Source organism: Boleophthalmus pectinirostris, unplaced genomic scaffold (genome assembly GCF_026225935.1).
Source record: "Boleophthalmus pectinirostris isolate CB_2022bp ecotype Guang Dong unplaced genomic scaffold, ASM2622593v1 HiC_scaffold_4, whole genome shotgun sequence".
Classification (NCBI taxonomy): domain Eukaryota; kingdom Metazoa; phylum Chordata; class Actinopteri; order Gobiiformes; family Gobiidae; genus Boleophthalmus; species Boleophthalmus pectinirostris.
Genome location: NW_026571353.1, coordinates 16,328,666 through 16,353,059, shown reverse-complemented (window position 1 = coordinate 16,353,059; position 24,394 = coordinate 16,328,666). Strand labels below are relative to the sequence as shown.

Below are 24,394 nucleotides of genomic sequence, written 5' to 3'. Positions count from 1 at the left end.
CATAATGTCACAGTCGACATCTTTGTCATCTTCAAGTTGTTTTGTAATGCTAAACATTCATTCTCCACTCCGGGCCGCCACTAGGCATGATTAACAGTGCAGTGAGTGATTTCCAATGCAAAGCAGAATGAAAACATATGCAAATGTTGATTCAGAAGGTGTAAATTGGAAGCGATCTAGTGTTTTACATGATGCTGTATTCCTGAGAGGGGCATGCGTTGCCAAGTCACTCACCATGGCTAAAGGCACGATGCCCGCCAGCTCCTCCTGTGCCAGTGTGATCTCAGTCTCCACCTCCTGTGTGCTGCTGCGGCTGGACGGGTACTCCACCTGCCAGGCCATCCTGCGGCTGCCCAACAGCTCCGGGAAACTCTCCATTTTCAGATCCACCTGGAGAACCCTCTGAACTCCCATCTCCGACCTGCCACACATACACACAAACACACACAGAGTCAGTGAATAGTTAAGCATGGTCAACAGTCTGCGGTCAGCTTTCATTTATAAATGTTGCAGGGGAGAAGTCAAAATATACACACAACAAGCATAATATTATGATCACTGAATGGCAAAGTGAATAGGGCTGTCTAAAATACTGAAAAGCAGATACTAATCGATACTAAAACTAGTATGAAAAACTAGACAGTCATTTGAGCAAGTATTGATACTAAAAAAACTACATAAACAGAACAACATTTTACTTTTCTTCAAAGATTTAGAATGACCTTGAGTTCTGGTAAAAGTATGTAAAATTTAAAAAAAAAGTACTATTATTTTCTGTTGAACATGACTAAAAACAAGAACATGTCTTAATTTTTTTTTCTTAAATGATCATTGTGTGGTATTGAGTATTGGGCCTATTCCTTAGAACTGAGTTTGAAATTTTAGTACTGTGACACTAAAATGAGGCTAGTATTTAATGCCCATTTCACAGACAGGGACAGAGTTTGACAGTTGCCAAATTGTGATAACTGATGACGTTGATGTCTCCAAAACTCTTGTAAGTTGTTGCCAGTCTGAATTCACTACAATTTAATTGTTTCATGAAAGGTAGAGTTTTCAACCAGTATTATAGGTGATGCATGTCTTCTCATATCTCTGAAGAGCTTAATCCCAGTTCTGAGGAGACAAATGCATCTAAGCTTATTTTGTATGGGCTGGGTATACTGTAGGTACTTTCGTGAAGCCTGTAATGTACCTGAGTGTATAGATACTCTGGATTCAGTGTCAGATTTAATCACTCCAGACTTTAAAAGGCAAAAGAATGTGTCTATGGATGAAATCTATGACATTTTATCAACTAGAGCTTCCTCAAAATGTCAAGTTCCTTTGTGTTTGAACTGTGTATGATCAGGTTTTGTCTGGTCTGAGCTCGGACAGGTGATGCTCTTCAAATAATACCTTCAGAAATCTCTCAAGTTCAGCAGTACTTCACCTCAGCTTACAGTACTGGGTAACTTCTGTGAGAAGTGAAAATACTGGAAGTCTCATCATTGACAAACACACAACTTTGTTTTACAACCATGTTATACAAGTGTCAGGAAATATAACCATTTGGTTATTGAAAAAACATTTTTTTAATAGATCCAGATAGGACAAGGTAACTGAATGAATTTAAATAGAGATTCAGTCATTTCATATAGTCAGTGACCGGGTGCTTTTAAGAGGTCTCCATATGGTAAAAACATGTCATTTTAGGGAAGTCTGTTACTGTATATGTTTTGTGTTCAATGGCACTGATCAAAAGTCTGTTTAATTTATGTTCAGGAATTAACATTCAATACGATTAGAGTTATTTTTCTTTACAGATCACCGCTAAGAATCTCAGTCTTTCCTTCTTTCCTCCTCAAATATGCAAAATGGACAATTACAGTATATTACACAAATATTAAAGTATGAAAAATTTAAATGAGAAGTTATATTTGTACCATGTGAGTTACAGGAATGTTTTATGTAGTTTTATGCATTACATGTACATCAAAAACTAAACCTTCATATCTTCTGTTCCACTCTGGCCTATATCAAGCCAGACTAGTGCATTTCTTTGATAATACAATTTTCCTCGGTGCCTTAAGTCCTGGGCACTCATGTTTTTTTAAATATAACCCACAGGCAGCAAAGGTCAGTCTGAAATATTTGTGTGTCAAATGGCTAGACTTGGAGCCAGAAAATCTCATGCATAACTCTCTGTTGTACACAAATGCAGCTTGTTGTTTTTGTGAGAAAAATGTTACAGTTAAAACTCTTTTTCTCAATGTTCTACATTAAAAAATGCAAGCAAATGAATTAAACACGCTTCAAAAGCTAACAAAAACAAAAAGCTGAAGGCAAACAAGATAATGGAGTACAGTACACGCCACACGGCACATCTTGGAAAGACAACAAACTAATTCCACTGTAACATGCTCAATTATGAATAAAGGCGAAAACAGCAGCACATGTAAATAATACAACACGTCTGACACCAATTCCACATTACGGCTGATATTTAATTCTGGTTCATTTTGAAAGATCTGGGCCACAGTTGAGAACAATCACCCACTTTTCTATATTCAACAGAGGCGCATGTAAATACTTATGTGACAGGTTTTCATGTTTTTCTATTATTACTTAGTTTAGTGGGATAATACCTGTGGTAAATATATTTTATGGTTTTTACAGTTTAAGTGGCACTATGTGGAAAAATATGTTGAAAAGGAAGCAGCAGTATAAAAACAAATACAATGAAATAATAGATTTTGAAACCACTAAAAAGGTTGGGTAGATTGATCTAGAATACGTTAATAAAAACAATATATTTAAAGTTCAGATTCAGATATTCAGATATTATTGCTGTTGTGCTATGCATTTCATATTATTTTATTTTCAGCTTTACCTCAACAGATAAGTCTTATGTTAAGCTATAAACCTTGTTATTATTACACAAGTTGAAAATACAGTACAGAAGTTTGATGTAAATAGCTTTTTCATATTGCTAAATTTATTCAGGGTTGAGAGTTGTAAGCAGCATTGATATAAATAGGTGGAAACAGTGACAGTGGGCTGGATGATGTCTGGAAGACAAACAACAGAATAACATGCATTTGTTGTTTCTATTCCAATCATATTGGATTTGACAACAGATGATTGCAGAGGAGAGAAGAGGCACTTTCCCATACATCCGTAGCTATATTTACACAAAGTTGAAACAATGATGGGGAGAGGGTTGAGAGATGTGCTCATTACAGATACAAATGTGCTTGTGAGCATATTATGCACTTTAAAAGTCCTTGATGCAAACCACAGTCTTTGGTTTTAACTCATAGTTTAGGTTTATTTCACTCAAAGATTTTATTACTGAAGAGTAGTGGATTGGTGGTGGTCGCAGACTGGCAGTTTTCTTTCCGTCAGTCTACCCCAGGGCAACTGTGGCTACAGAGGCATTCCACCAATGAAGGATGTAGCCACTGCATTTCTAGTGACACAGGGATGAAGTAATCTAGTAAAACAATTTGCCCTTAGTGATGCTACATAGTTGGTTCATATTTTCAAAGTGGTTTGCTGACCTGTATCTAAATAGGGATCTGAACCCATGTGTAATTTGTATTTGGATCATACTGATCATAATCTCCTACTTCAGTGTCCACAGAGTGCCGGGATTGTGAAAGCAGCATGGGCTCGTCTCCGTCTCTTCAGTCTAATCACGAGGCTCACTGGGGACACTGTTCTCCATCGCTGCAGCTCAGCCTCTAATTGAATTAGTAACAAAGACATGTGGATGTGTGCCACACAACTGGCCCCGACCTTGTAATTATCTGTAAACTAGCTGCCATTTGACTAGATCAGAGGTCAGCCCCACAAGTGGGGGGCACCACAGGCAACAGGGGGGTCAGCAGATTATAGACCAGTGAGTGGGAGGCAGCAGGCTCTGGCCTCTGAGGTGAGAAAGCTAAGAGGAGAGAGGAGACTTGACAAGATGCAACCCAGGATTACCAGTAGATGGAGGCTGCTCACCACCAGCATTTATAGTCAAATGTATTTCTCAATTAAAATGTGATGATGTTGCCTGTGTTTTTTATGCAACCAGCATCAACCACAAAAACCCAGCAGCAGACAGTAAAAATGTCCTGTTATTTACAAAATTATGCATAATATAAAGAAAAGTCAAAGTTGTCAAGTGCTGCAGTTCCTCTGATTTATATTTTTCAAAAAATGTTTTTTTACCTTTGAAAATGATAAATGTAAACAGAGTTCAGTGCAATAGGCCATTCAGTTCTCCTGATGGCTTAGTAGTGGTCTATTGAATTTACCCTGTGTGCAGGTTAGGTACAGATAGATTTAAATGTCACAAGGAATAAACATTAAGGCAGATGACAAAGTGATATGAGGATTTGTCTCCTCCTCCGATTTCTCAAGAGAACATGGTGTAATTGAAAAAGAACTTCTCTAGTGCTGTTATCAAAGTGGTGGTGCCTGCGTGACAGCTATAGTTGGATGCGATGTGATAGGATGGTGTGTCCACTGCTCTGCCCTGTGGAGAATATGGGACACGGACACAGAGGACGAACCTTTGAGGAAGAAAAGACCCGCGCTCCACTGACATTTTCAGGTCTTCTCTCTCTTTTTTCCCTTTTGTCGACTTACAGCTCTTGTATTCCTGGCTACCCCTGTGGTATTACAATAACATCAGAACAAGTGAATACTCTGGACCCTGTGGCTGGGAAAAAAAGATTTGAACTTTTTTTTTTTTCCCTCCTAGGATATGTTAAGATGTAAGATATAAAGTAAAGCATTGAACAAGCTACAGAGGGGCTGTACAGACCTCAGTGGAACAGCTAACAGTGAACCTGAGGGGAAATGGATTGGAAGATGATAATGCATACACTAAATGGGAGAGTTTTCAGTTCTACCATATGGTGTTGCCTAAGGTACACTTTTATCCTATGCATTTGACCCATCCTTCAATGTCGCTAGGGCAACCTATCTGAAGGAAAGACCCGTTGGCTGACCTTGAGCTAGGATTGGTCAGGAGTACCCATAAGCTATCTGTGCATGTTTTGGGTGGCATATCGACTACACTGTCTACAAATAGTGAATGGGAGAATACTTAAAATAATATATAAATAATATATAAATACTTAATACTTAATATAATATATAAATAAAAATGTATTAAGTTACAAAATACTGAATACCCAAATCCAGAAATCAGAGTACTGTATTCTGAATACTTGGAATACTTTTACCCCGAGTTGCATCATGTTATAGTGAAAAACACACAACATAGAAATATAAACAGCTTTATTTTTGTTGCACCATTTGTTGTTCAATATTTAAATTTATTTATTTAAGTCTAAAAAAAATAAACATTTGTATGCACATGCTTTGCAAGAGCTGTACGTGTTTTAAATATTTACTATTGAGCTACAGAATTTGGTCTGCCATATTGAATTCAATTTAAACCTGCAGTTTAAAGCAAAAATGGCAGGATCAAGTATCACCGTGTTTCCCTTTGATTTTAGGAAAGTAACTGTATTCTCAGTACTATCCGATGAAAACATAACTGTACCAGAATACAGTTACTCAAAATTAGTATTTAGAATACAGCTGGATACAGATCATGTCATTATAAGGCCCCTTCAGATTGGAATAGATCGCCCATACCCTTAAGAACTTTAACATCTTTCAAGTCATTTAAATCGTCTTTGTTTTCATATCTCAAAACTCCTCATTTATGTTTTCAGTTTGTCAGTTTGTTCTATTATTATTATTTTTTATTTGTTTATATCATTGTTATATAATGTGTGTATTTTTTATAAATCAGGTACTGATGCAGGAGTTGCGAGGAGGGCATGAAGGAGCAAGTCTGTCTGTCTATCTGTGTACGTTTTGTATTCTGTCTATTGTATTGTATTGTACTGTATTGTATTGTGCATTACTATAGTTTTGTGTTTTTTGCACCCCCTAAAAATGAGATGGCACATCTAAAATAAAATAAAATAAATCAATAAATTAATTAATAAATAAATCTGGTATGCAGATACTTCCCAACATTGTCCACAAATGACAACATAAACTATTTTAATAATAATATGGAAATAATTAATAATGATTTAGTCTCAGTTCAAATGTTGTCATTGATAAGTTGTCTTGGTAGATTATAAATTTGTTTCCTTTTTCTTTAGTCTTTCTGCAGTTCGATCCTATTATTGTAGATATTGTTTTGACCACTTTTGTCCTGTACCAGTTGACATTGTTCATTCAGAACTTGTTTACTTGAAATTGTTTTCTTAGACCACAAACAAACTCAAGTTGTAGTGATAAAAAAATATATTTGTGAGCTCAGTGGTGCTTGAAAACAGTTCCCCAAGAGTCTGTTGTTCCTCTGCTCATTCACCTGGAACCAGTCACAAATGTGCAGCCTGGACAAACACTGTCAGTCTCTCATAAACCAGCCAACACATATATACATACATGCATACATACATACATGCATACATACATACATGCATACATACATGCATACATACATGCATGCATACATGCATGCATACATACATGCATACATACATACATGCATATATATATATACACATACACACACATACAAAACTATATGCCACTGTGGATGTGTGCCTACTCACTCAGATACAAATGTAGTGGGTGTTATCATTCACACTGCAAGACTAGCTAACACAGCCATCACTCAAAGCAGGAGGAGAATTTTACGACTAGCAGCCACTTGTGTGTGTTTAATGTGCTCAGTGTTCTTGTTACACTGACAACTTCTTGCTAAAGCAGTTGGGCAAATGCTCACCAGACCTTAGCATGTAGGTTTAGGGAACAAGTGGCTATAGAGTGGATAAATAAAGTGGAAAACATTCTTAATATGTTTGCTGGTTTGTGTATCTCAGGACAACTCAAAATGTAATAGTCAGGCTTTGATTTAATAGTAACGTATATTAGAAAAGGCATGGGTCGATAACAGTGATTTGTGTTTGGTGGAGACGCCTCACTGTCTCCACAAATTGCTTTAAACCATTTCAAACCACTGCAAGACAAAATATTACTAAAAACAAGCCAAAACACTATTTATTGTTGTTTTAGGAATACAAGAGGTTTTAGTGAAGTTTGTTCTGACTAAGTTTTATATTTTTATTTTTTACATGGTCAGGACAATAGACTCCTCTGTGTCCTAGAGGCCAAGCATTACTTCTAAGATCAAAGCTTCTGCAGCTGCACGTCCTATAATATGAGAGAGGTATATTCTCCCTATACTGGTGAGGAGGCCAGCACACAGTCAGTTATGTTCAGGGCAATGGAATGCCAAAACTGACTGCACCTGTCTGGAAAAGAGCAAGCTGTACACACCATTTCTGAGGTGATATATTTTATTAACCTTTACATATCCAGGTAGCAGATTGTGAACCAAATCTGATTTACTGGTCACAAAGAGCAGAATGGTGAATACAGTGCATAATAAACATACAAATAAACATCGAATCTTACACACATTATACTATTTGTAATATACAACAGTATTATAGCCTTAAGAGAAACTCCACCTCTTAAGGTAGACTTAAAAGCAGATAAAGGTATCCAAGTATGTAGTGCCTTATGCAGCTCATTCCAAACATTGGTGACAGATAAATAAATGAGGAGTGACCCATAGTGTGGACTGAAGGACAAGAAGGACTACACCAGAAACATCCTGGAAATGTTCATGAAACAAACCAAACTTGTCACCGTTCTGTTCATGGAAGTAACGTGGCCGACTCCAGCCCCGAAAGCAGAGGAGACCAGAGAGGAGACCAGAAAAGACTAAAGGAATCTCGAGTCCACTACAGAACAAATACTGTATCAAAAGGCATTCAGAGAGTGAATTCATTTAAAAAAATAAAAATAAAAAAAAAGATCAAATGTTTTATCATAGAGCATCAATATGATCACTGATTGTGATAATAATAAATATCTGTAAAAAGTAAAATACCACAATATTTGAAGAACAAGATAAGAAAGGTCAAAGTATCCTTGTCCTCAGATGATCCAGGCTACACACTGATCACAAAGAGGACAGAGTCAGAGTCAGAGACAGAGTGAAGCCATTTGTAGGACTGATGTCTGAATAGAGAATCAAGCTAAACTACATACATTCATGGGTGTTATGTTCAAAGGGTCAAGGCTTTTGTGAGGGAACCTATGGCCACAGCAGGAAGCCAATCTCTACAGGCTGAACAACCTCTTCAGAAAGTGACATTTTGCAGGGCCCTGATTATCTGCTCTGCAATCAAAGAAAATCACTCAGCGCATTACTCACAAATATATTCAAAGGCTAAAACGTCACTGAAAGCCATAAAGCGTTGATTTGAAAAGCAGAAGAGAAAGAGAAAGATGTGCACAAGCCACGGGGACAGTTTCCATGGAGACTTTTTGTTAAGCTAATATCTATTATAAAGGTTATTACAGGGATGCAGGAGAAGCAGAGCACATGGGAGGATGTGTTTAATGACAGTATAGGAGGCAGCACATAAACAGGTCTGTCAGTCCAGAGTTTTACTGAACCCAGAACTTAGAGGAACTTATCAGGCTTGTCTTAGGAACAAAACAGGGCAATATGGTATAGAGCTTCTTTTTGTTTATCTGTTTATGTTACAGAAGAGAAAGGTACTAAGACTACAGAGAAACACAAACTGTACTAATTGGCAGGGCAGAAACAACTGGAGTGACTGTGGCTTATTGATTATAAATGATCATCATCATCTAATTTAGAAATTATTGTATCAATGGACATACATCACAACATGCCTTGTGCTAGGAAAAGTGATTTTATACAAATTGACCAGGAATTACTTAAAAAAGACACAGGAAGTAAATAATATTTTTATAAAAAAAAAACATTTTGTCAGTATGTATATGCCTTAAACATGTCCCACAGCAACTGGTTCAAATTTAATAAACAATTTCATTCACAGCCCTTTTGCAAACTAATGACACCAATTACAGATAATTCAATTAGTAAAAGGATTCATTTCCAAAAATTATCTCCAATAATAATGCATTAGTCTTGTAGAGAGCTTTTCAAGATACTCGCTTCTTCTTCTTCTGCTTGCAGAAATCACTTTACAGTGCATGCATTCTTCATTCACTCCATACAGACAGAAGCAAGGCTGCCAGTCTGCCCCATCAGCCCCTCTGATCACCACCAACACTCATGCACACACCACATTCATACTAGGCAAGTGAGTGAAGTGCCTTGCCTAAGGAGACAACAACAGTCACTGGTCCCCTATGGCACCAGATATTCCTGGCAGTCTCCCATCCAAGTACTAACCAGGCCTGGCCCTGCTTATCTTCTGAGATCTGATGAGATCAGAATTTGCAGAGGAGGCTTGGCCACTCAAAAGACTGACAAAGATGTTTGGCCACATATCTCTACTATGCTTGTTGTTGTTGTTGAACGCTGGTTGTGCCGATCGCGTAAGCCCTAAAAGTATTTGTTCTCAGCACCTGCTTTCTGTGCCTATGCCAGCTCTGCTCCACATTCTTTTGTCAATAGAAGACGCCAGGTTTACATTTGATTAAACTTTAAAGTGCACCTACGTCTGATTGTGTCGTCTGTGCAAATTCACGTGGGTGGAAAATGTAAGCCACAGTGTACATAGTGGAAGGTAGTTGGACAATGTGTTTGTGCACTAGATTCACAGAAAGTTTGGAGATAGGATCAGGAAGAGGCCGGCATCGCTCACGGTGCTATCGTTTCCTCACAGATAATAAACCATAGGCTTTGATTTATGGTGCGTCAGCTGACATCGCTTCATAGCTCACCAGAGAAATGCCTTTATAACATGCTTTAAAACAGCTTCTGCACTTAAATCAGACAGAGAATTTTGCTTTGCTTCAATAATCCATCTACAAATAGAGCAATAAACATTTGGATTCTGCCTGTTATTGTTATGGTGGGTCCTCTTTCCTCTGAACATTCAGAGATACATGTATTTGGAGAACCAATGACTGGGTTAACTTTCAGTCCAAGATTACTGTAATGATGCACTAATAAGGATCTGCAATATTCATGTCTCTATTTCTTTATTTTTTCTTTCTTTATTTTGTGGAGTATCCTGATAATGATAATCAGAAATAATCAGAAGCTATTTTGGTCTTAAAAATCCAACTGAAATGTGCAAAAACATATTGAGATATAATATTTGAAAGAATTATAAAAATCACTTAATATCCTAGATCAGTTTGTTCCATTTTTATTTGTGTCTAATCTACAGAGCAACATTAACAATTATTACCAATAATTTGATACAGATTGCTCCTCTCTGGTTTTAAATACAATTTCCAAGCAGACTTTTTCAATATCAGGTGCTACAGAAATAGAATCTAGTTATACTTTCATAACTAAATTGGATTCTATTTCCTCCTTCATCTTCACCTGGATACATTTGTCCTTATAAGATAAAGCCGTTAGACGATTATTGTAATTATTCAATTCAATCTATATTCCAAGAAAGTAAACCCAAATGTGAAGTCTGTTTATATTATTCAAATACGTACATAGTCAGATTCACCTCACCGTGTCTTCTGGCTGATGAAAAAGCATGCGCATTAACTATTCACATCTAAATCAATAACATCACATACGAATCTGTACATGTTGATCTTTCACAGGGATACGTGGGTGTTTGATCGCGCCATCCTTCAGCTTTGTTGGGCACATCTTAAGGGCTCCGTGTGGGGTTTTGATCTCAGCTCCTGTGACAATGATCAACCACCAAATATAGCTGAATGCTCCTGTCCTTTTAATATGGTGCACGTACTTCAAAGCTTTTCACCTGGAAGACAAACACTTAAAAGGGGCAGAGCTGCACATGAGTGTTTTGTTTTTCACAGACAGGAAATGCCCTGCGGATATGATGTGTTTTAATTTACTGTATGTTCCTCATCACATGAAAAACATCAAGTCATCTGCATGTGCTGAATGAAACGCCACCGTTTAATAAGCATCTGATTTGCCTTGATTTAATCATCTATTCTTTACCTCTTGCACAGTGAATAAGGCTGAGTACTACTAATTATACAATCAAAATGACACCCAGGGGCTGCTGTGTGTGTGTGTAACAAAACCCTTTAAGAGGATCACATTTCCAATAGGGTTGTATAGCATTCATCAGTTAAAATATTCAAACTCCCACTCTTACAATTGTGCTGGGAGCTCCTGGCATAGCTCAATGGAATATACTACATGGCAAATGGAGAACTGTGACTGGCCAAGTCATTGTTATGGTAAGTATGCTAAATACATTAGTGAAATGTGGACACACCAAACAGACAAAGTTTGATTTTACCAGAAACAGGGCTGAGAAGAAGATACACAAAAAACAACACAAAAGCCAACAAAGGATAATCTATTTTGGAGGCTTCTTTCTTACTTTACAGAAAGGTACTTTACAGAAAGTACGATTTAAAGTCTGACAATGGGCTGTGATGAATGATCAGGGCTCTTTATTATTGAGTATTGGCTATTGAAACACAGTATTACTTTGAATCTTGTGATAATAATAATTGCACTGTTAAAGAAGACATATTATGCCTTTGTCTGCTATATAATTATAATCTATGACATACATGGATTGCTATATTTTTAAATTGCAATATTGATCGAAAAGACTTAATAAAAGAAAATATCTGCTGACTTCCTGTTGAAAATCACAGCACTGATTTCTGCCTGCAACTTTATGGTACCATGCTGACAGCCCCACCTATGAATAGCAACAGTTCACTTTCAGAAAAGTCAAAAAACTGAGGCACTCAAAAAGGTCATATTATTAAAGTAAAGGCTTTTCATAATATGACCTTTTTGAGTGCCTCAGTTTTTTTTGACGTTTCTGAATCTGAAACTAATTCCTGCACTAAAGAGCATCATAATGACATATATGCATACATCCAAGTAAAACAATTACCTGCTAAAATTCTGCTACAGTTCATTATGAAAAAAACAAACAAAAAAACAAATATTGTGATGAGTAAAGTAAGTACAGCACAATTGTGGAAACTGGGAGGCAAGAGTGTCTTGACTGCAAGAAAATAAAGATTAAAGATTACCCAACCATGCATGAATTACAATACATACAATATTCAATACAGGCCTGCTGAGTTGGTTGAAAATCACAACACTGATTTTAGGCTGAAAAAACTGTTGAGTCCACTTATAAGTCTATGGGAGGATTAGTGAAGTGTTTTAATCTAAAGGTCAGAGGTTGTATAGAGGACAGCAGCTGTGTAGTATCCCCTCTTATGTATTTCTTTACAAAAAAAGCCTTGAGGGAACCACTGTTAGTTTAGCGTGTTCTTATTTCCCCTCCAGAGTGTAGCATCTCTATTCCCAGACAACATAATCTCATCTTAGAGTTAATGAAATGCACCGTGCCAACAAGCGGCTAATCAAAACTAAACGCTTTTGTGCAGCCTGGCGTCATTACAGAGACCATCAGCTGGAGTAGACTTCATGTTCTAATGGATCCCTAATGACTGTGGATATCATCACCGCTGACCCTGCACCCTTTAAATGTGTGACATCACTTCCTCTTCACTCCATATTTGTCTCATTCACAAGCTGTCATAAACGACTAGATGACAGTCACAGTCCATTCAGAGCTCTTCAATGGATATCAAACACTACACATAGTACTCCATAACAGTGCTGTCATAATCATGAGTGGCCCACGGACAGCAGGGGGCAGCATACACTGAGCCCAGAGGCAAAGAGAGCAGCGTGCAAATAAATAGACAATTGAACACCCAAGGGTCTTTTGTGTTCTTTCTGTGACATTATGTGGTTATCAGGTATTCACTATACGTACTGAGAATACAGCCTACACTGTTTCGTCATATATGTCATCCTCAAAGATCCCACTGTAAACACATTGAGGAGAATAAATATTTGAGATAGACTGAGGACTGAGAAAATAAACTGTTAAACGGATATAGGAATCACATGCATTGCACAAGTCTATACTACAGTGTTAGTTATTTTTACATGCTGAATAATTTGCAGTTGGTAGAAAAGTATGTTACTTAATTAATTAGCAAATTTTTAAGTTTTTAAATATTATTATGTTAAATCGAAATATGTATGTCTATAAATATCTTCAGTGCAATCTCGAAGTTTAACCTTTGGCCTGAAGAGAGTGCTAAGAGGAGAGGTCATAGGCAGGATCAGTGCTCAGTGGCCCATGTAGCACCAGTATTATGTTGTGTAATTGGGTCAGTATTAAACTCAGGCAGCTCCAGATGTTGGACTCATTGTGACAAAGCATTTAACCTCACATAACCACAGGCAATGAAATTACACTGAAGCACAGTTGCAGACATGTGTTTTTAATCATGCATTTATTTATAGCTTATATAGCACTTTAGAGGAATCTCTTGTACCTGCACAACTTTCATTTATCCAGGCTTGAGACTGGCCTTGTAGTTTTCTAACCTCTTTTGATTATCCTGAACAAAAGCCTGCCTTTGAATATCCTTCTCATAGAAATGAAAAATTGTGATGCTGTTGAAATAAGTTTTAAAATTAAAGTAGCTAGTTCATATTCAAGTTCATATAAAAACTGTGATTAGTTTTCTGATTACATTTCAATTTAACCTTGAAATATGAAGTGTTTACTCTGGCAATTTTGTAAGAAAAGAACAACAACTACAACAAAATACAACAATCATCACTGTACACTAGTAAACATTAAAAAAAAATTACAAATTAGCAAACCCAGTAGAATGTTTTTCACTTGTGGTAGATCCTTTTAAAATCCCACTCCTCTTTCACACATGCATGACAAGTATAGTAGTATAGCACCAGTTGTCAGTCAGGAGCTAGTAAGTCAACAGTCCTGCATTCATTAAGCCCCTTCCTAGCTATCATGAGTACTGAGAGCAGAACCCATGCACCCAAATGGCCTTTTCCAAAACACACAAGTAGCATTTTACAGCCTGAAACTGCACCCATCAGCACGTCTCTCGCTTGCCCTCTCCCAGTCACGAGTGCATTTAGGTATTAGGCAGAATTTACCCCCTCTTATGCACCACTTTAATGAGCCCACCGCTAAATTACTGCCAACGCAATTACACACACATCAGCCCATTTCCAGACACTAAATCCACTTTAAACACATCAGCGGACCCAAACACAGACATGCCTGGCCATAAATCACTTGTTTATGAAATAATCATCTTAGGAGTACATATCAGTGCAGCAGCAGCCTGCTCATTGATCAGCATAGGGAGTGCTCTGTGAGTGGTCGTCTTGGCAGAGCAGAAATTATTAAGTATTTAGTAATGCAGTAGAAAAAAAAAAATCTTTTGCACACCCAGGGGTCCGTGTGCAGGAACGAGAGACATTGATCCATAATTGGAAGCACTCAGTCATGAAATCTAAAGACTAATTAAAGAAAGAGAGCTTTAATGGCATCCATTTGCATATTCAGCACTGTGATTCAATGGCCGGGCTGACGGCTGGTGCTGAGAGATGGGGGCTTGATGGTGAAGCTGTGAACTGCCAAGTTAGATCACACAACAATGGACCAATGACAAGTATCTGTGTTGTCCAACCGCATGACCACTGGCTGCCAATATGGCTTTGTTGTTATTAGAGTGGCTACAGGGATGCACTGGAACTGTTCACATATTAGAGTTTCCATGTGTTTTTAAACTCTAACAGATTTTCCCTCCAACATGCAATGATTTTCCCATTAGTTTGTTCTTCTGATGCAACCAGTTGGGAGTTGGGACTAACCCTGAAAATGTGTGATCGCATTTTTTTGTTGAAAGGGAAAATGAGGTACATTCAACTATATGCAAAATTTAAATGCTATTTATTTGTAAAGTATTTTAAGTACATTTGGGATTACTTACATAATCTTTTATGTAAAACTCAAAACACATGACTGTGGAAGCTTTGCAAAAGCATAAAGCATAATAATTATAACAAATAAATACATTACTTGTAACCTCCATGTCATGTCATGGACCAACCATTGATTATAACTAGAGCCCGACCAATATGGATTTTGCTGTGGCCGATATGGAACCGATATAATGGGAGTTGGAGCTGCCGATAGCCGATATAATCACCGATATATTAAGTGATGTAAAAATTCACTGTAAATGTTGAATTGTTTAAAAAACTTAGGTTTGGCTCTGGTGGATTTTAAATTGGGTTTATATTAGGCAACATTTATTGTTATTCTGCCTCTTTACATCATATTTACAGACAGTAGGTTGGCTTAATGGCATTTTTGCATCACATTCTAGACACTAGTGATGGGTATTCCAGTTCTTTTTAGAGAACCGGCTCTTTTGGCTCGGCTCACTAAAAGCTGCTGGTTCTTTTGTCTCCCAAGTGGCTCTTCAGATTGTTTTGTTGCAAGCAGGACTAAAGCACGTCTAAAGCAGGACTAAATCTAAAGCAGGACTGAATCAGGACTGAACCAGGTCTAAACCAGGACTGAAAAAGGACTAAACCGGGACTTATTTATTTTATGCTAAACTACAGTCAAATATGCTCGTTTTTTTTAATTTTTGTTTTTTTTAATCCTACATACACGCAAATTTCTCAAAGTTTCGTTTTTAGCCGCTGCCGCTGTCAAACCACGAATCTGCACGCGGCGTGAAGAGAAAAAAAGTGAGAGAAAGAGAAAACACGGCTCCCAATAAGGATCAGGCTCCCGTCGTTCCCTTCAAAGAGCCGGATCTAAGAGTCATTTCGTTCGCGACGGACCCATAACTAGTAAAGAAAGTAGCGCTATTAGCCTTTAGCCGTAAATACGTGCGCGCCGCAGTAATTAATTATATGCGCAAATGTCATATTCAGTGCAGGTCCAGTAGCAAATATACGGCCAATATAGTCACTTTAGAACAGACCAATAGAAAACAGTCTGTTTATGTGCGGGAGCTACAGCAGCTAACCCATAACAAATGACAAAAACTAGCTTCAAAGTCGACATATTTCCAACACTCACCGCTCACACAGGCTCCTACCTCACATTACAAATTTGCACTAATAAATGTCCTTTTAATCCAGACTCAAACCGATTGTCCGTAAAAAGAATATAATCTCAGTGTTTGGATCTGTGTCTGCAGGTGTAAACAAACACACGTGAGTGACGCGACTCTGTGGTGTGTTCAGGGACAGTACGGACACAGACAAATGAATCCGTAGATAAATACTGATGTGGAGCCACATATTAGGACATTTATCTGTCTGTAAATTGGATTAAATGAACAGAATGTAGAGAGTCTAAGCTTTATAACGAGGTATAGCATGCCCACGTGAAATATCGGCCCCATCGGCCGATAGCCGATATGCCTAAAGTTGTCCATATCAGCCGATAATATCGGCCAACCGATATATCGGCCGGGCTCTAATTATAACCAGCCTCTTTGAGATATGGAAGTCCTGTTATTCCAGCACACCCTGTACCTGTCTGGCATACAGCACTATATGTTGAAATATGGTAAAATGCATTATTATTCATACCAGAAGGGCGCTGTGACACGTACTTGTGGCATCTACTTGCGGGAACACTGACCCTGCCATGTTCAGAAGTTGTGACCCCTGTTTCTTGTGGCCCCATGGCTCCCAGACAACCACACACACACACACAGCACACCTAAGATTACATGTGCAGTTGAGCCCTACTCTACAGGAGCGCCTACAGTGATGGCTTCCTCCTACCTCACACTGTGTGTTATCAGCCAGCTCAGCTCTCAGCCAGTGAGAATTGAAATGATAACAGGGGACAGAACAAGATTGCCTGGTCCTGTGAGCTCACACTGGTCTGTATACCACAGACAATGAGCCATGGTTGGTGGTTTTCTTGTGCTAACATTTCTCAAAGCTAAAGTAACTTATAACTTTAAATAGTACAGATATGCTTTTACAATAGACAATATAACAATATACTTTTACTGTCTTAGAATCATTGGGGACATATGTGTTGTAGCTGATATAGTAGTGGAAAGAACAGTAGGGTTCAGAGTTAGTTCAAAATTCAAAATCTGAAAAATTATCTTCCATACCTATGCCAAAACCTAGCACTTATACCTGAGTAGCATCATTCATAACTCTATTTTATAGTACCAATTTTGCAGTCTCCTCTCTGTAAGCAAAACTGGTTTAATGGGCTCATTTAAATATGGCCTCTGCAGGTATGGACTCCCAGGCAGACACATCTTAAGTGGTAAAAATCTCAGAGAAAAGGACAATCATCAGAAGGCTGACTTTAACTGGGGTTAATTGAAGTCAATTTCAGGTCATGGTGTACTCGACCTGTGTAAACAACAATGTACAAAGAGTTTTAGTGAAGAATCGATAGTAAAGAGAAGCCATTGTTTATAATATACACAGTGCTTACTGCAGCAGACCTCAGATCAATTCAACCTGAGTATGCATTCACTAGTTATTATGTAATATAATTGGAGCACAGACACTGCCAGACAATTTATTGTTTGTAATTCAGAAGATGCTTTGGGTCTGATTTTACTGTTGAGAAAACATAGAGGCATTTGTGTAGAGGATAGTGAATTTCTGTTTATTTGTTTTACTTGAGCAAGATAAAACTCAAGGCATGGGAGGTTGCTAAAGCCAGACCTGTCACAATAACAAATTTGAAGTGTGAAATATTGCTGAAGAAATATTAAAACTAATTGATGATACCAAAAACTGTTTTAAACTTAAGATATCTTTAAAAGCATCACCTGCAATATGTTGATAGCCTATTGAAACACTTAAGTTTGTCTCTAAACCCAAAAATGACTGGTCTACTGCTCACATATTGAACAATAAGTCGATTTAGTAATTATCGTGACAGGCCTAGCTAAAGTACTTTTTGAATTTTTGAGCACTCCTTGGGTTGAATAAGTCAAGTAGTTCTGTTAAGAGTACTCACTGAAAAACCTACAACCAAGTGAATACACAACACACTAAGCACCAAGAGGCAGAAGACTGGCTGTCACGACCTTGAAGAAACAACAACGATTTACAAATAAAACACATCTGCATAGAGACACAATAACTGTATTCATAATCCCTATTGAAAAGATATGGATGTTTTCACTGAAACACAAAATGAGTACAAGCATGTTTATATTAATAATTTGCCTAAAAGTTAAATTAGGCATCTTCAAAAACCATTTCCCATGAGGTGAAAAATAACTCTCACCTGGATCAATATCTCATTTTGTACTCACTGCTAAATGTACACCCCCAAATTCTTCACTGCAGCGGTACACCTCTTTAATAATGGATACATCAGCACAGACGGAATATTTTATTTTAAACACAACTAGACCATGTAATAAAATACAAATGTGCTGCGTCTGCACAGAGAGAGAGAGAAGGCTGTCCATGTGTCATAATGTAAGTCTTTTATAAATAACTGCAAGCCACAGTATTCAAAAATTAAAAACCGTTGTAATGTATGTTTTCAAACAGAGACGGGCCGATCTAATCCTGAGGGGATTAATGTGAAAGAGGAGGATTCGGTCATAAAGCACATAATTCTGAAACACATGAAGCCACTGGCGCACACGCAAACGGCAATCTGTCACAGAGTACACACACATGCTGGGTTTACATGACTTATGAGGACTAATACTCATTTTCCAGACCCTGATCCCAATCTTAACCATAGTCACTACTTGCTTAATCTTAAAGGTCCTACATTGTACAAAATTTACTCTTGTGAGCATTAGGCCATGTTAGAATGTTATCACCTTATCAAAAACATACCCAGAGTTGTGTGTGTGTTTTGTTTCATTCATATATGCTTGAATAATCTGGCATTAAAAGTCTGTCTACATTTTCAAAGCTTAAAATGCCCTGCTCCACCTTGTGATGTCATGAAGCGGTAGTTTTCAAGTTAACAGTCACCTTTTACCTTTTGTTCTGTAGAGACTGGCGATTCCAAGGCTGAAATCACCCAAATGATTCGAGTGAAGGTCTATGGAGTTTAAAAGCACAGTAATTCACTTCCTGTATTACCACATGACATCACAAGGTGGAACAGAGAGTTTTCTGTTTGAGAGAAGCACTAAATATGCATGGTTGGTGTGCTGAACATGTGTGAATGAAAGAAAACACAACTCCATGTATATCTGTGATGAGAAAACAACAATATAACATAAATCAAAAATAGTGCAATATGAGCCCTTTAATCTAAACCCTAGCCTTAACCTTTTAACCTATTTCTGAACTTTAAACCATGATCTAATAATAAAGAATTGACATAAGTGGGACCTGATTTTCATTCCCATAAAGGAGGCAGGTCCCCATTATGTCCATTACACACTGACTGGACACATGTGACAAACTCAAGATGGAAAACTTCACAGGAGGAATTTCAGTTACTGCAAATAATATGACTCATCACTACATTGTAAAATAGGCATGTGCTATTATTTCTGATAAACTGTTTTACAGCGACAAGTATTCTGTGGAATTTTTAATGTTTAATGAATTGAGATGTTTTAGAGCGTGGGTGTCCAAAGGCTGACAGTTAATGCTGATTTTTATTGATCTAGATCTCGGTCACTCTTTATAGTTCACATACCAAATTGATCTCATAGATTAAGCATGTATTTTATGGTGTTTACAATAATGGTAAAGGTAAGCATGTCACTATATCAACTTATCGTTCAATATATGAAAGCTTGAACAATCATTTTTGGAGGTCAATATTTTCATGGGTACTATTTCTATGACACTTTTGGTTACTTTTTGGCAATATGATAAGATTTAAGCCATAAAAGGTTGATTTACTTCTCATTACAGACGCAAACTAAGCACTGAAGTGTTTCATTCTGCTAAGATCTATTACAGCTCATGATTTTTTAAACAATATTATAGATTTAGAATAGTTTTGTGGGTTATTGTGTCAGTGGCATAAATAAGTTTCTGTTTGATTGTTTACCGTCTATATTTTCTTCAGCAATATATCATACTTCAAAATGTGTCATCGTGTCAGGCCTAGTTTAAGGAAAATTAAAGAGTGCATAACAATGAACAGTGGTTACAGTGTTTGTCCACCAACAGGAAGGTAAGGAGTTCGGTGACTTGGCCTGATATTTCAAGTTTATACCAAAAACTAGAGCATTTGGGGGAACACAATAACAAAACACACAACACCTGGTTTGTCTAAGGATTGATACTTAGCTTATCAACATTTCTGTCTATGAGGATCAAGATTCAAAATTTCATTTAGAGTCATTAATCTACACTATAATTTACAACTATTCAATTACATTTGCCTCGGTCTTTAATAGCACGCTTAGTCCTGGGAAAAAAGAAATGCATAAATGATGACACATCTGGTGGTGTCCTGATCACACATTATTGCTCCTGTATTATTAAGAGATGAGCAAGGAGAGAAAGTGTGCAGACAGCTGCGCGTGGCTAATGCAGCAGTGCACCTCCTTGGAGAGTGTTTACGGTAAATAGTGGCCACTGGGAATAGGACTGATTCATTATTAAAGGTGTTAGCATTTAGGCTGTCAAGTTAACATCCCTCTTTGGCCCCAATGTAATTAGGGTTTTCATTTCTGCCCTGATTTATGCAGCGTTTTACAACATTAAATAGTCAACAGTGTGAGACATGCCTGGCTGTGTGCATTCATTCATGGGGAGCATGTTGACAAAGTATCAGCCATTTATGCAGCAAGAAGTGGTACATTTTCCTGTTTACGTGCTTTCAATTATTCCACAGCAAACCCAAAATACAAAAAAATAAGAGAAGATCAAACATGTTCAAAAAAAGACAAAAAAATGCAAAGCTTGCCATATTGAATGGTAGATAAATTACAACTTAAAGAAGTCATGTTATGATTTTATCAGCAGTATAGTTTTAATGTATCATGTATCTGGAACATTATTTTATATTTTGGACATTTTAAATTAGATTATTGATCTCAAACAACTTAATAAAAGAGATATGTTCACTGACTGCAGAGCTGATTCCAAATACCCCTTGAATGCTGACAGAACCTCCTATGGATAGATACAGTTCACAATATCAAGCCATAAAGGAATCTGAGAATTAACTTACTATTGAGCAGTGGGCTTGTATGGAGGGTAAGGGAAAACTGACCTTTTCTGAGCAATGATGTCTTGAGAGCAGGGAAATAAAGATTACTCAAACATGAAACAATTACAACATGTTAAAAACTCTTTAAATTTGAAGTTCCAAAATGAAATGTGATGTATCTTACTAACTTGACTACATTAACTAAATATGCTTTGTGCAAATGTAATGCAACATTGATTTTTAGTAAAGCAGTAGAAATTGTGTTTTTTATAAATGTTTTGCATTTGGCTATACCTTTCATCTCCTGCCCCCCTGAGTTATTTGGCAGACTTTGGTCCCACTGCCCACTGCTGAAGGTGAGCTGGGGTTAAGTGGAATAGCTGGGGACATGTGCCCTGGGACAGTTTGACTAGAGCATGTCACTTTTTACTGGAGCCTTATAACATGCTGAGAAAGCAGGACTCCTCTTGTTTAAAATGGAAGGTGAACTTTTCAATCTACCAGAGTGCTTTCTGTCCAATATAATGTCGACTTCACACAGCCATTTTGTCATTCTCTACAAAAAGACATTTGGGTTTCTCAGATGTACTAGTGCCATTAGCAGAAATCTCAACCTGTCAAAAAGAAAAGCAGTCACCCTTAAAAAATTTATGACGGACTTTTTTAAACGAGTTAACAAGTGGCAATACTTCCATAAATAGTTAAGTGTATGTTCAATTGAGCTCCGAGGCAGAGGAGAAACTCATCATTGGACAAGGATTCTCCAAAAGGTACTTGGGGTTAGTGGAGCTAAGCCTACAGATGTAAACGTGTGTATAAAATTTAGATTAACACATTTGACATGCTTACTGATGATGATGATGGTTGTTATAATCTTACTGTAAAACTTTAAATGTAAATAGGTAGAGATTATGTTGTGTTTACTTTCAGTTGTGAACATCTGCTCAAGTTTACAGCGAGTAAACCTTTCCTTTAATGCTTTATATCTAACAGTCCAGCCCAACAATAATTATTTGCTGAATTTGAATGCTTTGTGTACTTATTTTATTAGTTTTATTCCCAAATATTTTGAACATTTCCAAAAATAATGTCTTGTGTTATTATAATGATGATTTTTAATTAATTAATTAATCATTGCATTTATATAGCACCTTTCAAGATACCTAAAGCGATTTACAGTTCATTATTCATTCACTCAACACTCAGTGGTGGTAAGCTACTACTGTAGCCTGAGGCTGCCAATCTGCGCCATCGGCCCCTCCGACCACCACAATCACTCACACACCACTTTCATACTAGGCAATGTGGGTGAAGTGTCTTGCCTAAGGACACAACAACAGTTTTTGCAACTGGTGCTCCACTGTGGCACCTGGAATTCTCAGGGGTCTCACATCCAAGTACTAATCAGGCCCGGCCCTGCTGAGCTTCTGAGATATGACAGGATCAGGCTTTGACAAGCCAGTATGGCTGGTATGATAGTAGTCACTAAATACCGTGTTGTGTACTTTACTGAAAACATAGTTTAAAGTTATAGAGTTCAGTTTTGTATTTTTTTGGCCTTTTTTTAATATTTCACATGGGGTTAACAATTACTGCACACAATTTAGCTATTTCAATCCTTACTGTCTAACTTTCTCACGCATGCTAAGCATATTGGATTATTCATTAGAGTTTTTCGTGACAAACCCCCTGGACAACTATTAACTCATTATTGCACACTCAATAGATTTCCTTCATTGAATTAAACAGGAGTGACAGTAGATGGGTGATAGCATTTCCTTCAGGCTGAAGTAAGAGCCTTTTTCTGTCAAATCCCTGACCCGGCTTCATACTTTAGCACCTCTTGATGAAAAACTGTCACCTGCATATTGCTTTTATTAGAAAGCATGCCGTTAGGAATACTCCAGATCGCATTTGCATTAAAAAGTCTCACATTGGAGTCGTCAAAGAGTGAAATAAAAATGGCTTTTGATGATTTCAGTAAAAGATTGTACACAAACTAGAGCTAAAGCAAGGGATTATATTTATTGCAATTTTGCTAGTGCTCAGATTCAATATCAGAATTACCAAGTACTACTTACAAAATACCATAAGTACAGGAAGAGTTTTGTTTTTAAGAAGTACAGTAATGTTAGGTGAATTTAGCTGCATTTAGAAGCTTATTTACATCTGGTCAACTAATAAATATATCAGAAATCAAAGTTGTAAGCTATGAATGCATAATGATAACACAGTGTAAATGTGCTTGGAAAAATGCATAGGGTATAATTATATATAATATAACACATTTTATTTACAGTATATAGTGCCTTTTTGGACCCTCACTTTACAGTGCGTTATTCATTAAATTAACACTCGGTGGTGGTAAATTCCAATTGTAGTCACAGTTGCACAGCTAGGGCAAACTGAAGTGAGGCTGCCAATCTGTGCCATAGGGCCTCCCAAACACCACCAGGGATCTGATGATACAGTATATCTACCTAACCAGGTTAAAACCAAAAAACGCATTTGAACCAGAACAAAATCTGGTCTGAACTAGTATGTACTTTTGTTGAAAGAGGGCAGGGGCGTGGCAGTGGGACCTCAGGTGGACGGGACAAAGGGGTGACTCAGCTGTGAGGAGGGACAGTGTGGACCCTCAAAGTGGAGCAGCTTTCTCTCTCCACCTGACCAGAGGGTTTAGCTTTGCACCAGTGCTCACAAACACACAACCCCTTGAGCCATGTGCATATATTATTCAACAACATTTCATTTACCACCTAAAGACCACGGCAACTCTGCTGCCAACGCTCAAAAAAGTAAGTAATGATTTTGGTTCAATCATCAGTATGGTCTCTAACAGCTGAGCCAGAATCTTTTGATGTGTGATCAGTTGGAGCCACATAAATTATTCAAGCAGCACAAAAACAATGGTCAGCATGTTAAATGGTACAGTATCAATTTACAGTATACATAAATCCCTTTGTATGATGAGAATATTGCCCCAAAATGGTATGATTGGGAAAAAAAATGATATAAAATTGTTCTGAATAATATTTGTGATACAAAACCTGGAGCTAAGCCATATGTCCAAACTACAATGGTAAAACATGAATCACAAAACATAATTAGTCTGCTCCTTTGCTAGTAACAGTAGGAAATGTTTTTTTCTTTGCATAATAAAGCAGCCCTAGCTCTTTTCCCACCTCTTTTTGGCACTCAGAGCACAGTCTAAACTGTCTGGAATAGAAAGATTGGCTGATAATTGATGCAGCAGGTGCAGGGCCATGGTCATTGTTCTGGTTCAATGCGGTAAAGCCTCGATTTACCGCTCCACTGATGTCCACTCACCTATGCTT

General features: G+C 37.5%; 1 protein-coding gene across 1 annotated transcript in view; it reads right to left on the bottom strand.

The window, feature by feature from the left end:
- si:dkeyp-14d3.1 (transmembrane protein 132C) overlaps nucleotides 1-24,394 on the bottom strand; it is an 83,141-nt gene that overhangs the window by 23,980 nt on the left and 34,767 nt on the right. The window contains exons 3-4 of the mRNA XM_055161643.1: nucleotides 9,834-9,843; nucleotides 235-414 (exon numbers count right to left, since the gene is read on the bottom strand). Of these exons, the coding sequence (XP_055017618.1) occupies nucleotides 235-414; nucleotides 9,834-9,843 (190 nt within the window). The remainder of the gene's footprint in view (nucleotides 1-234; nucleotides 415-9,833; nucleotides 9,844-24,394) is intronic.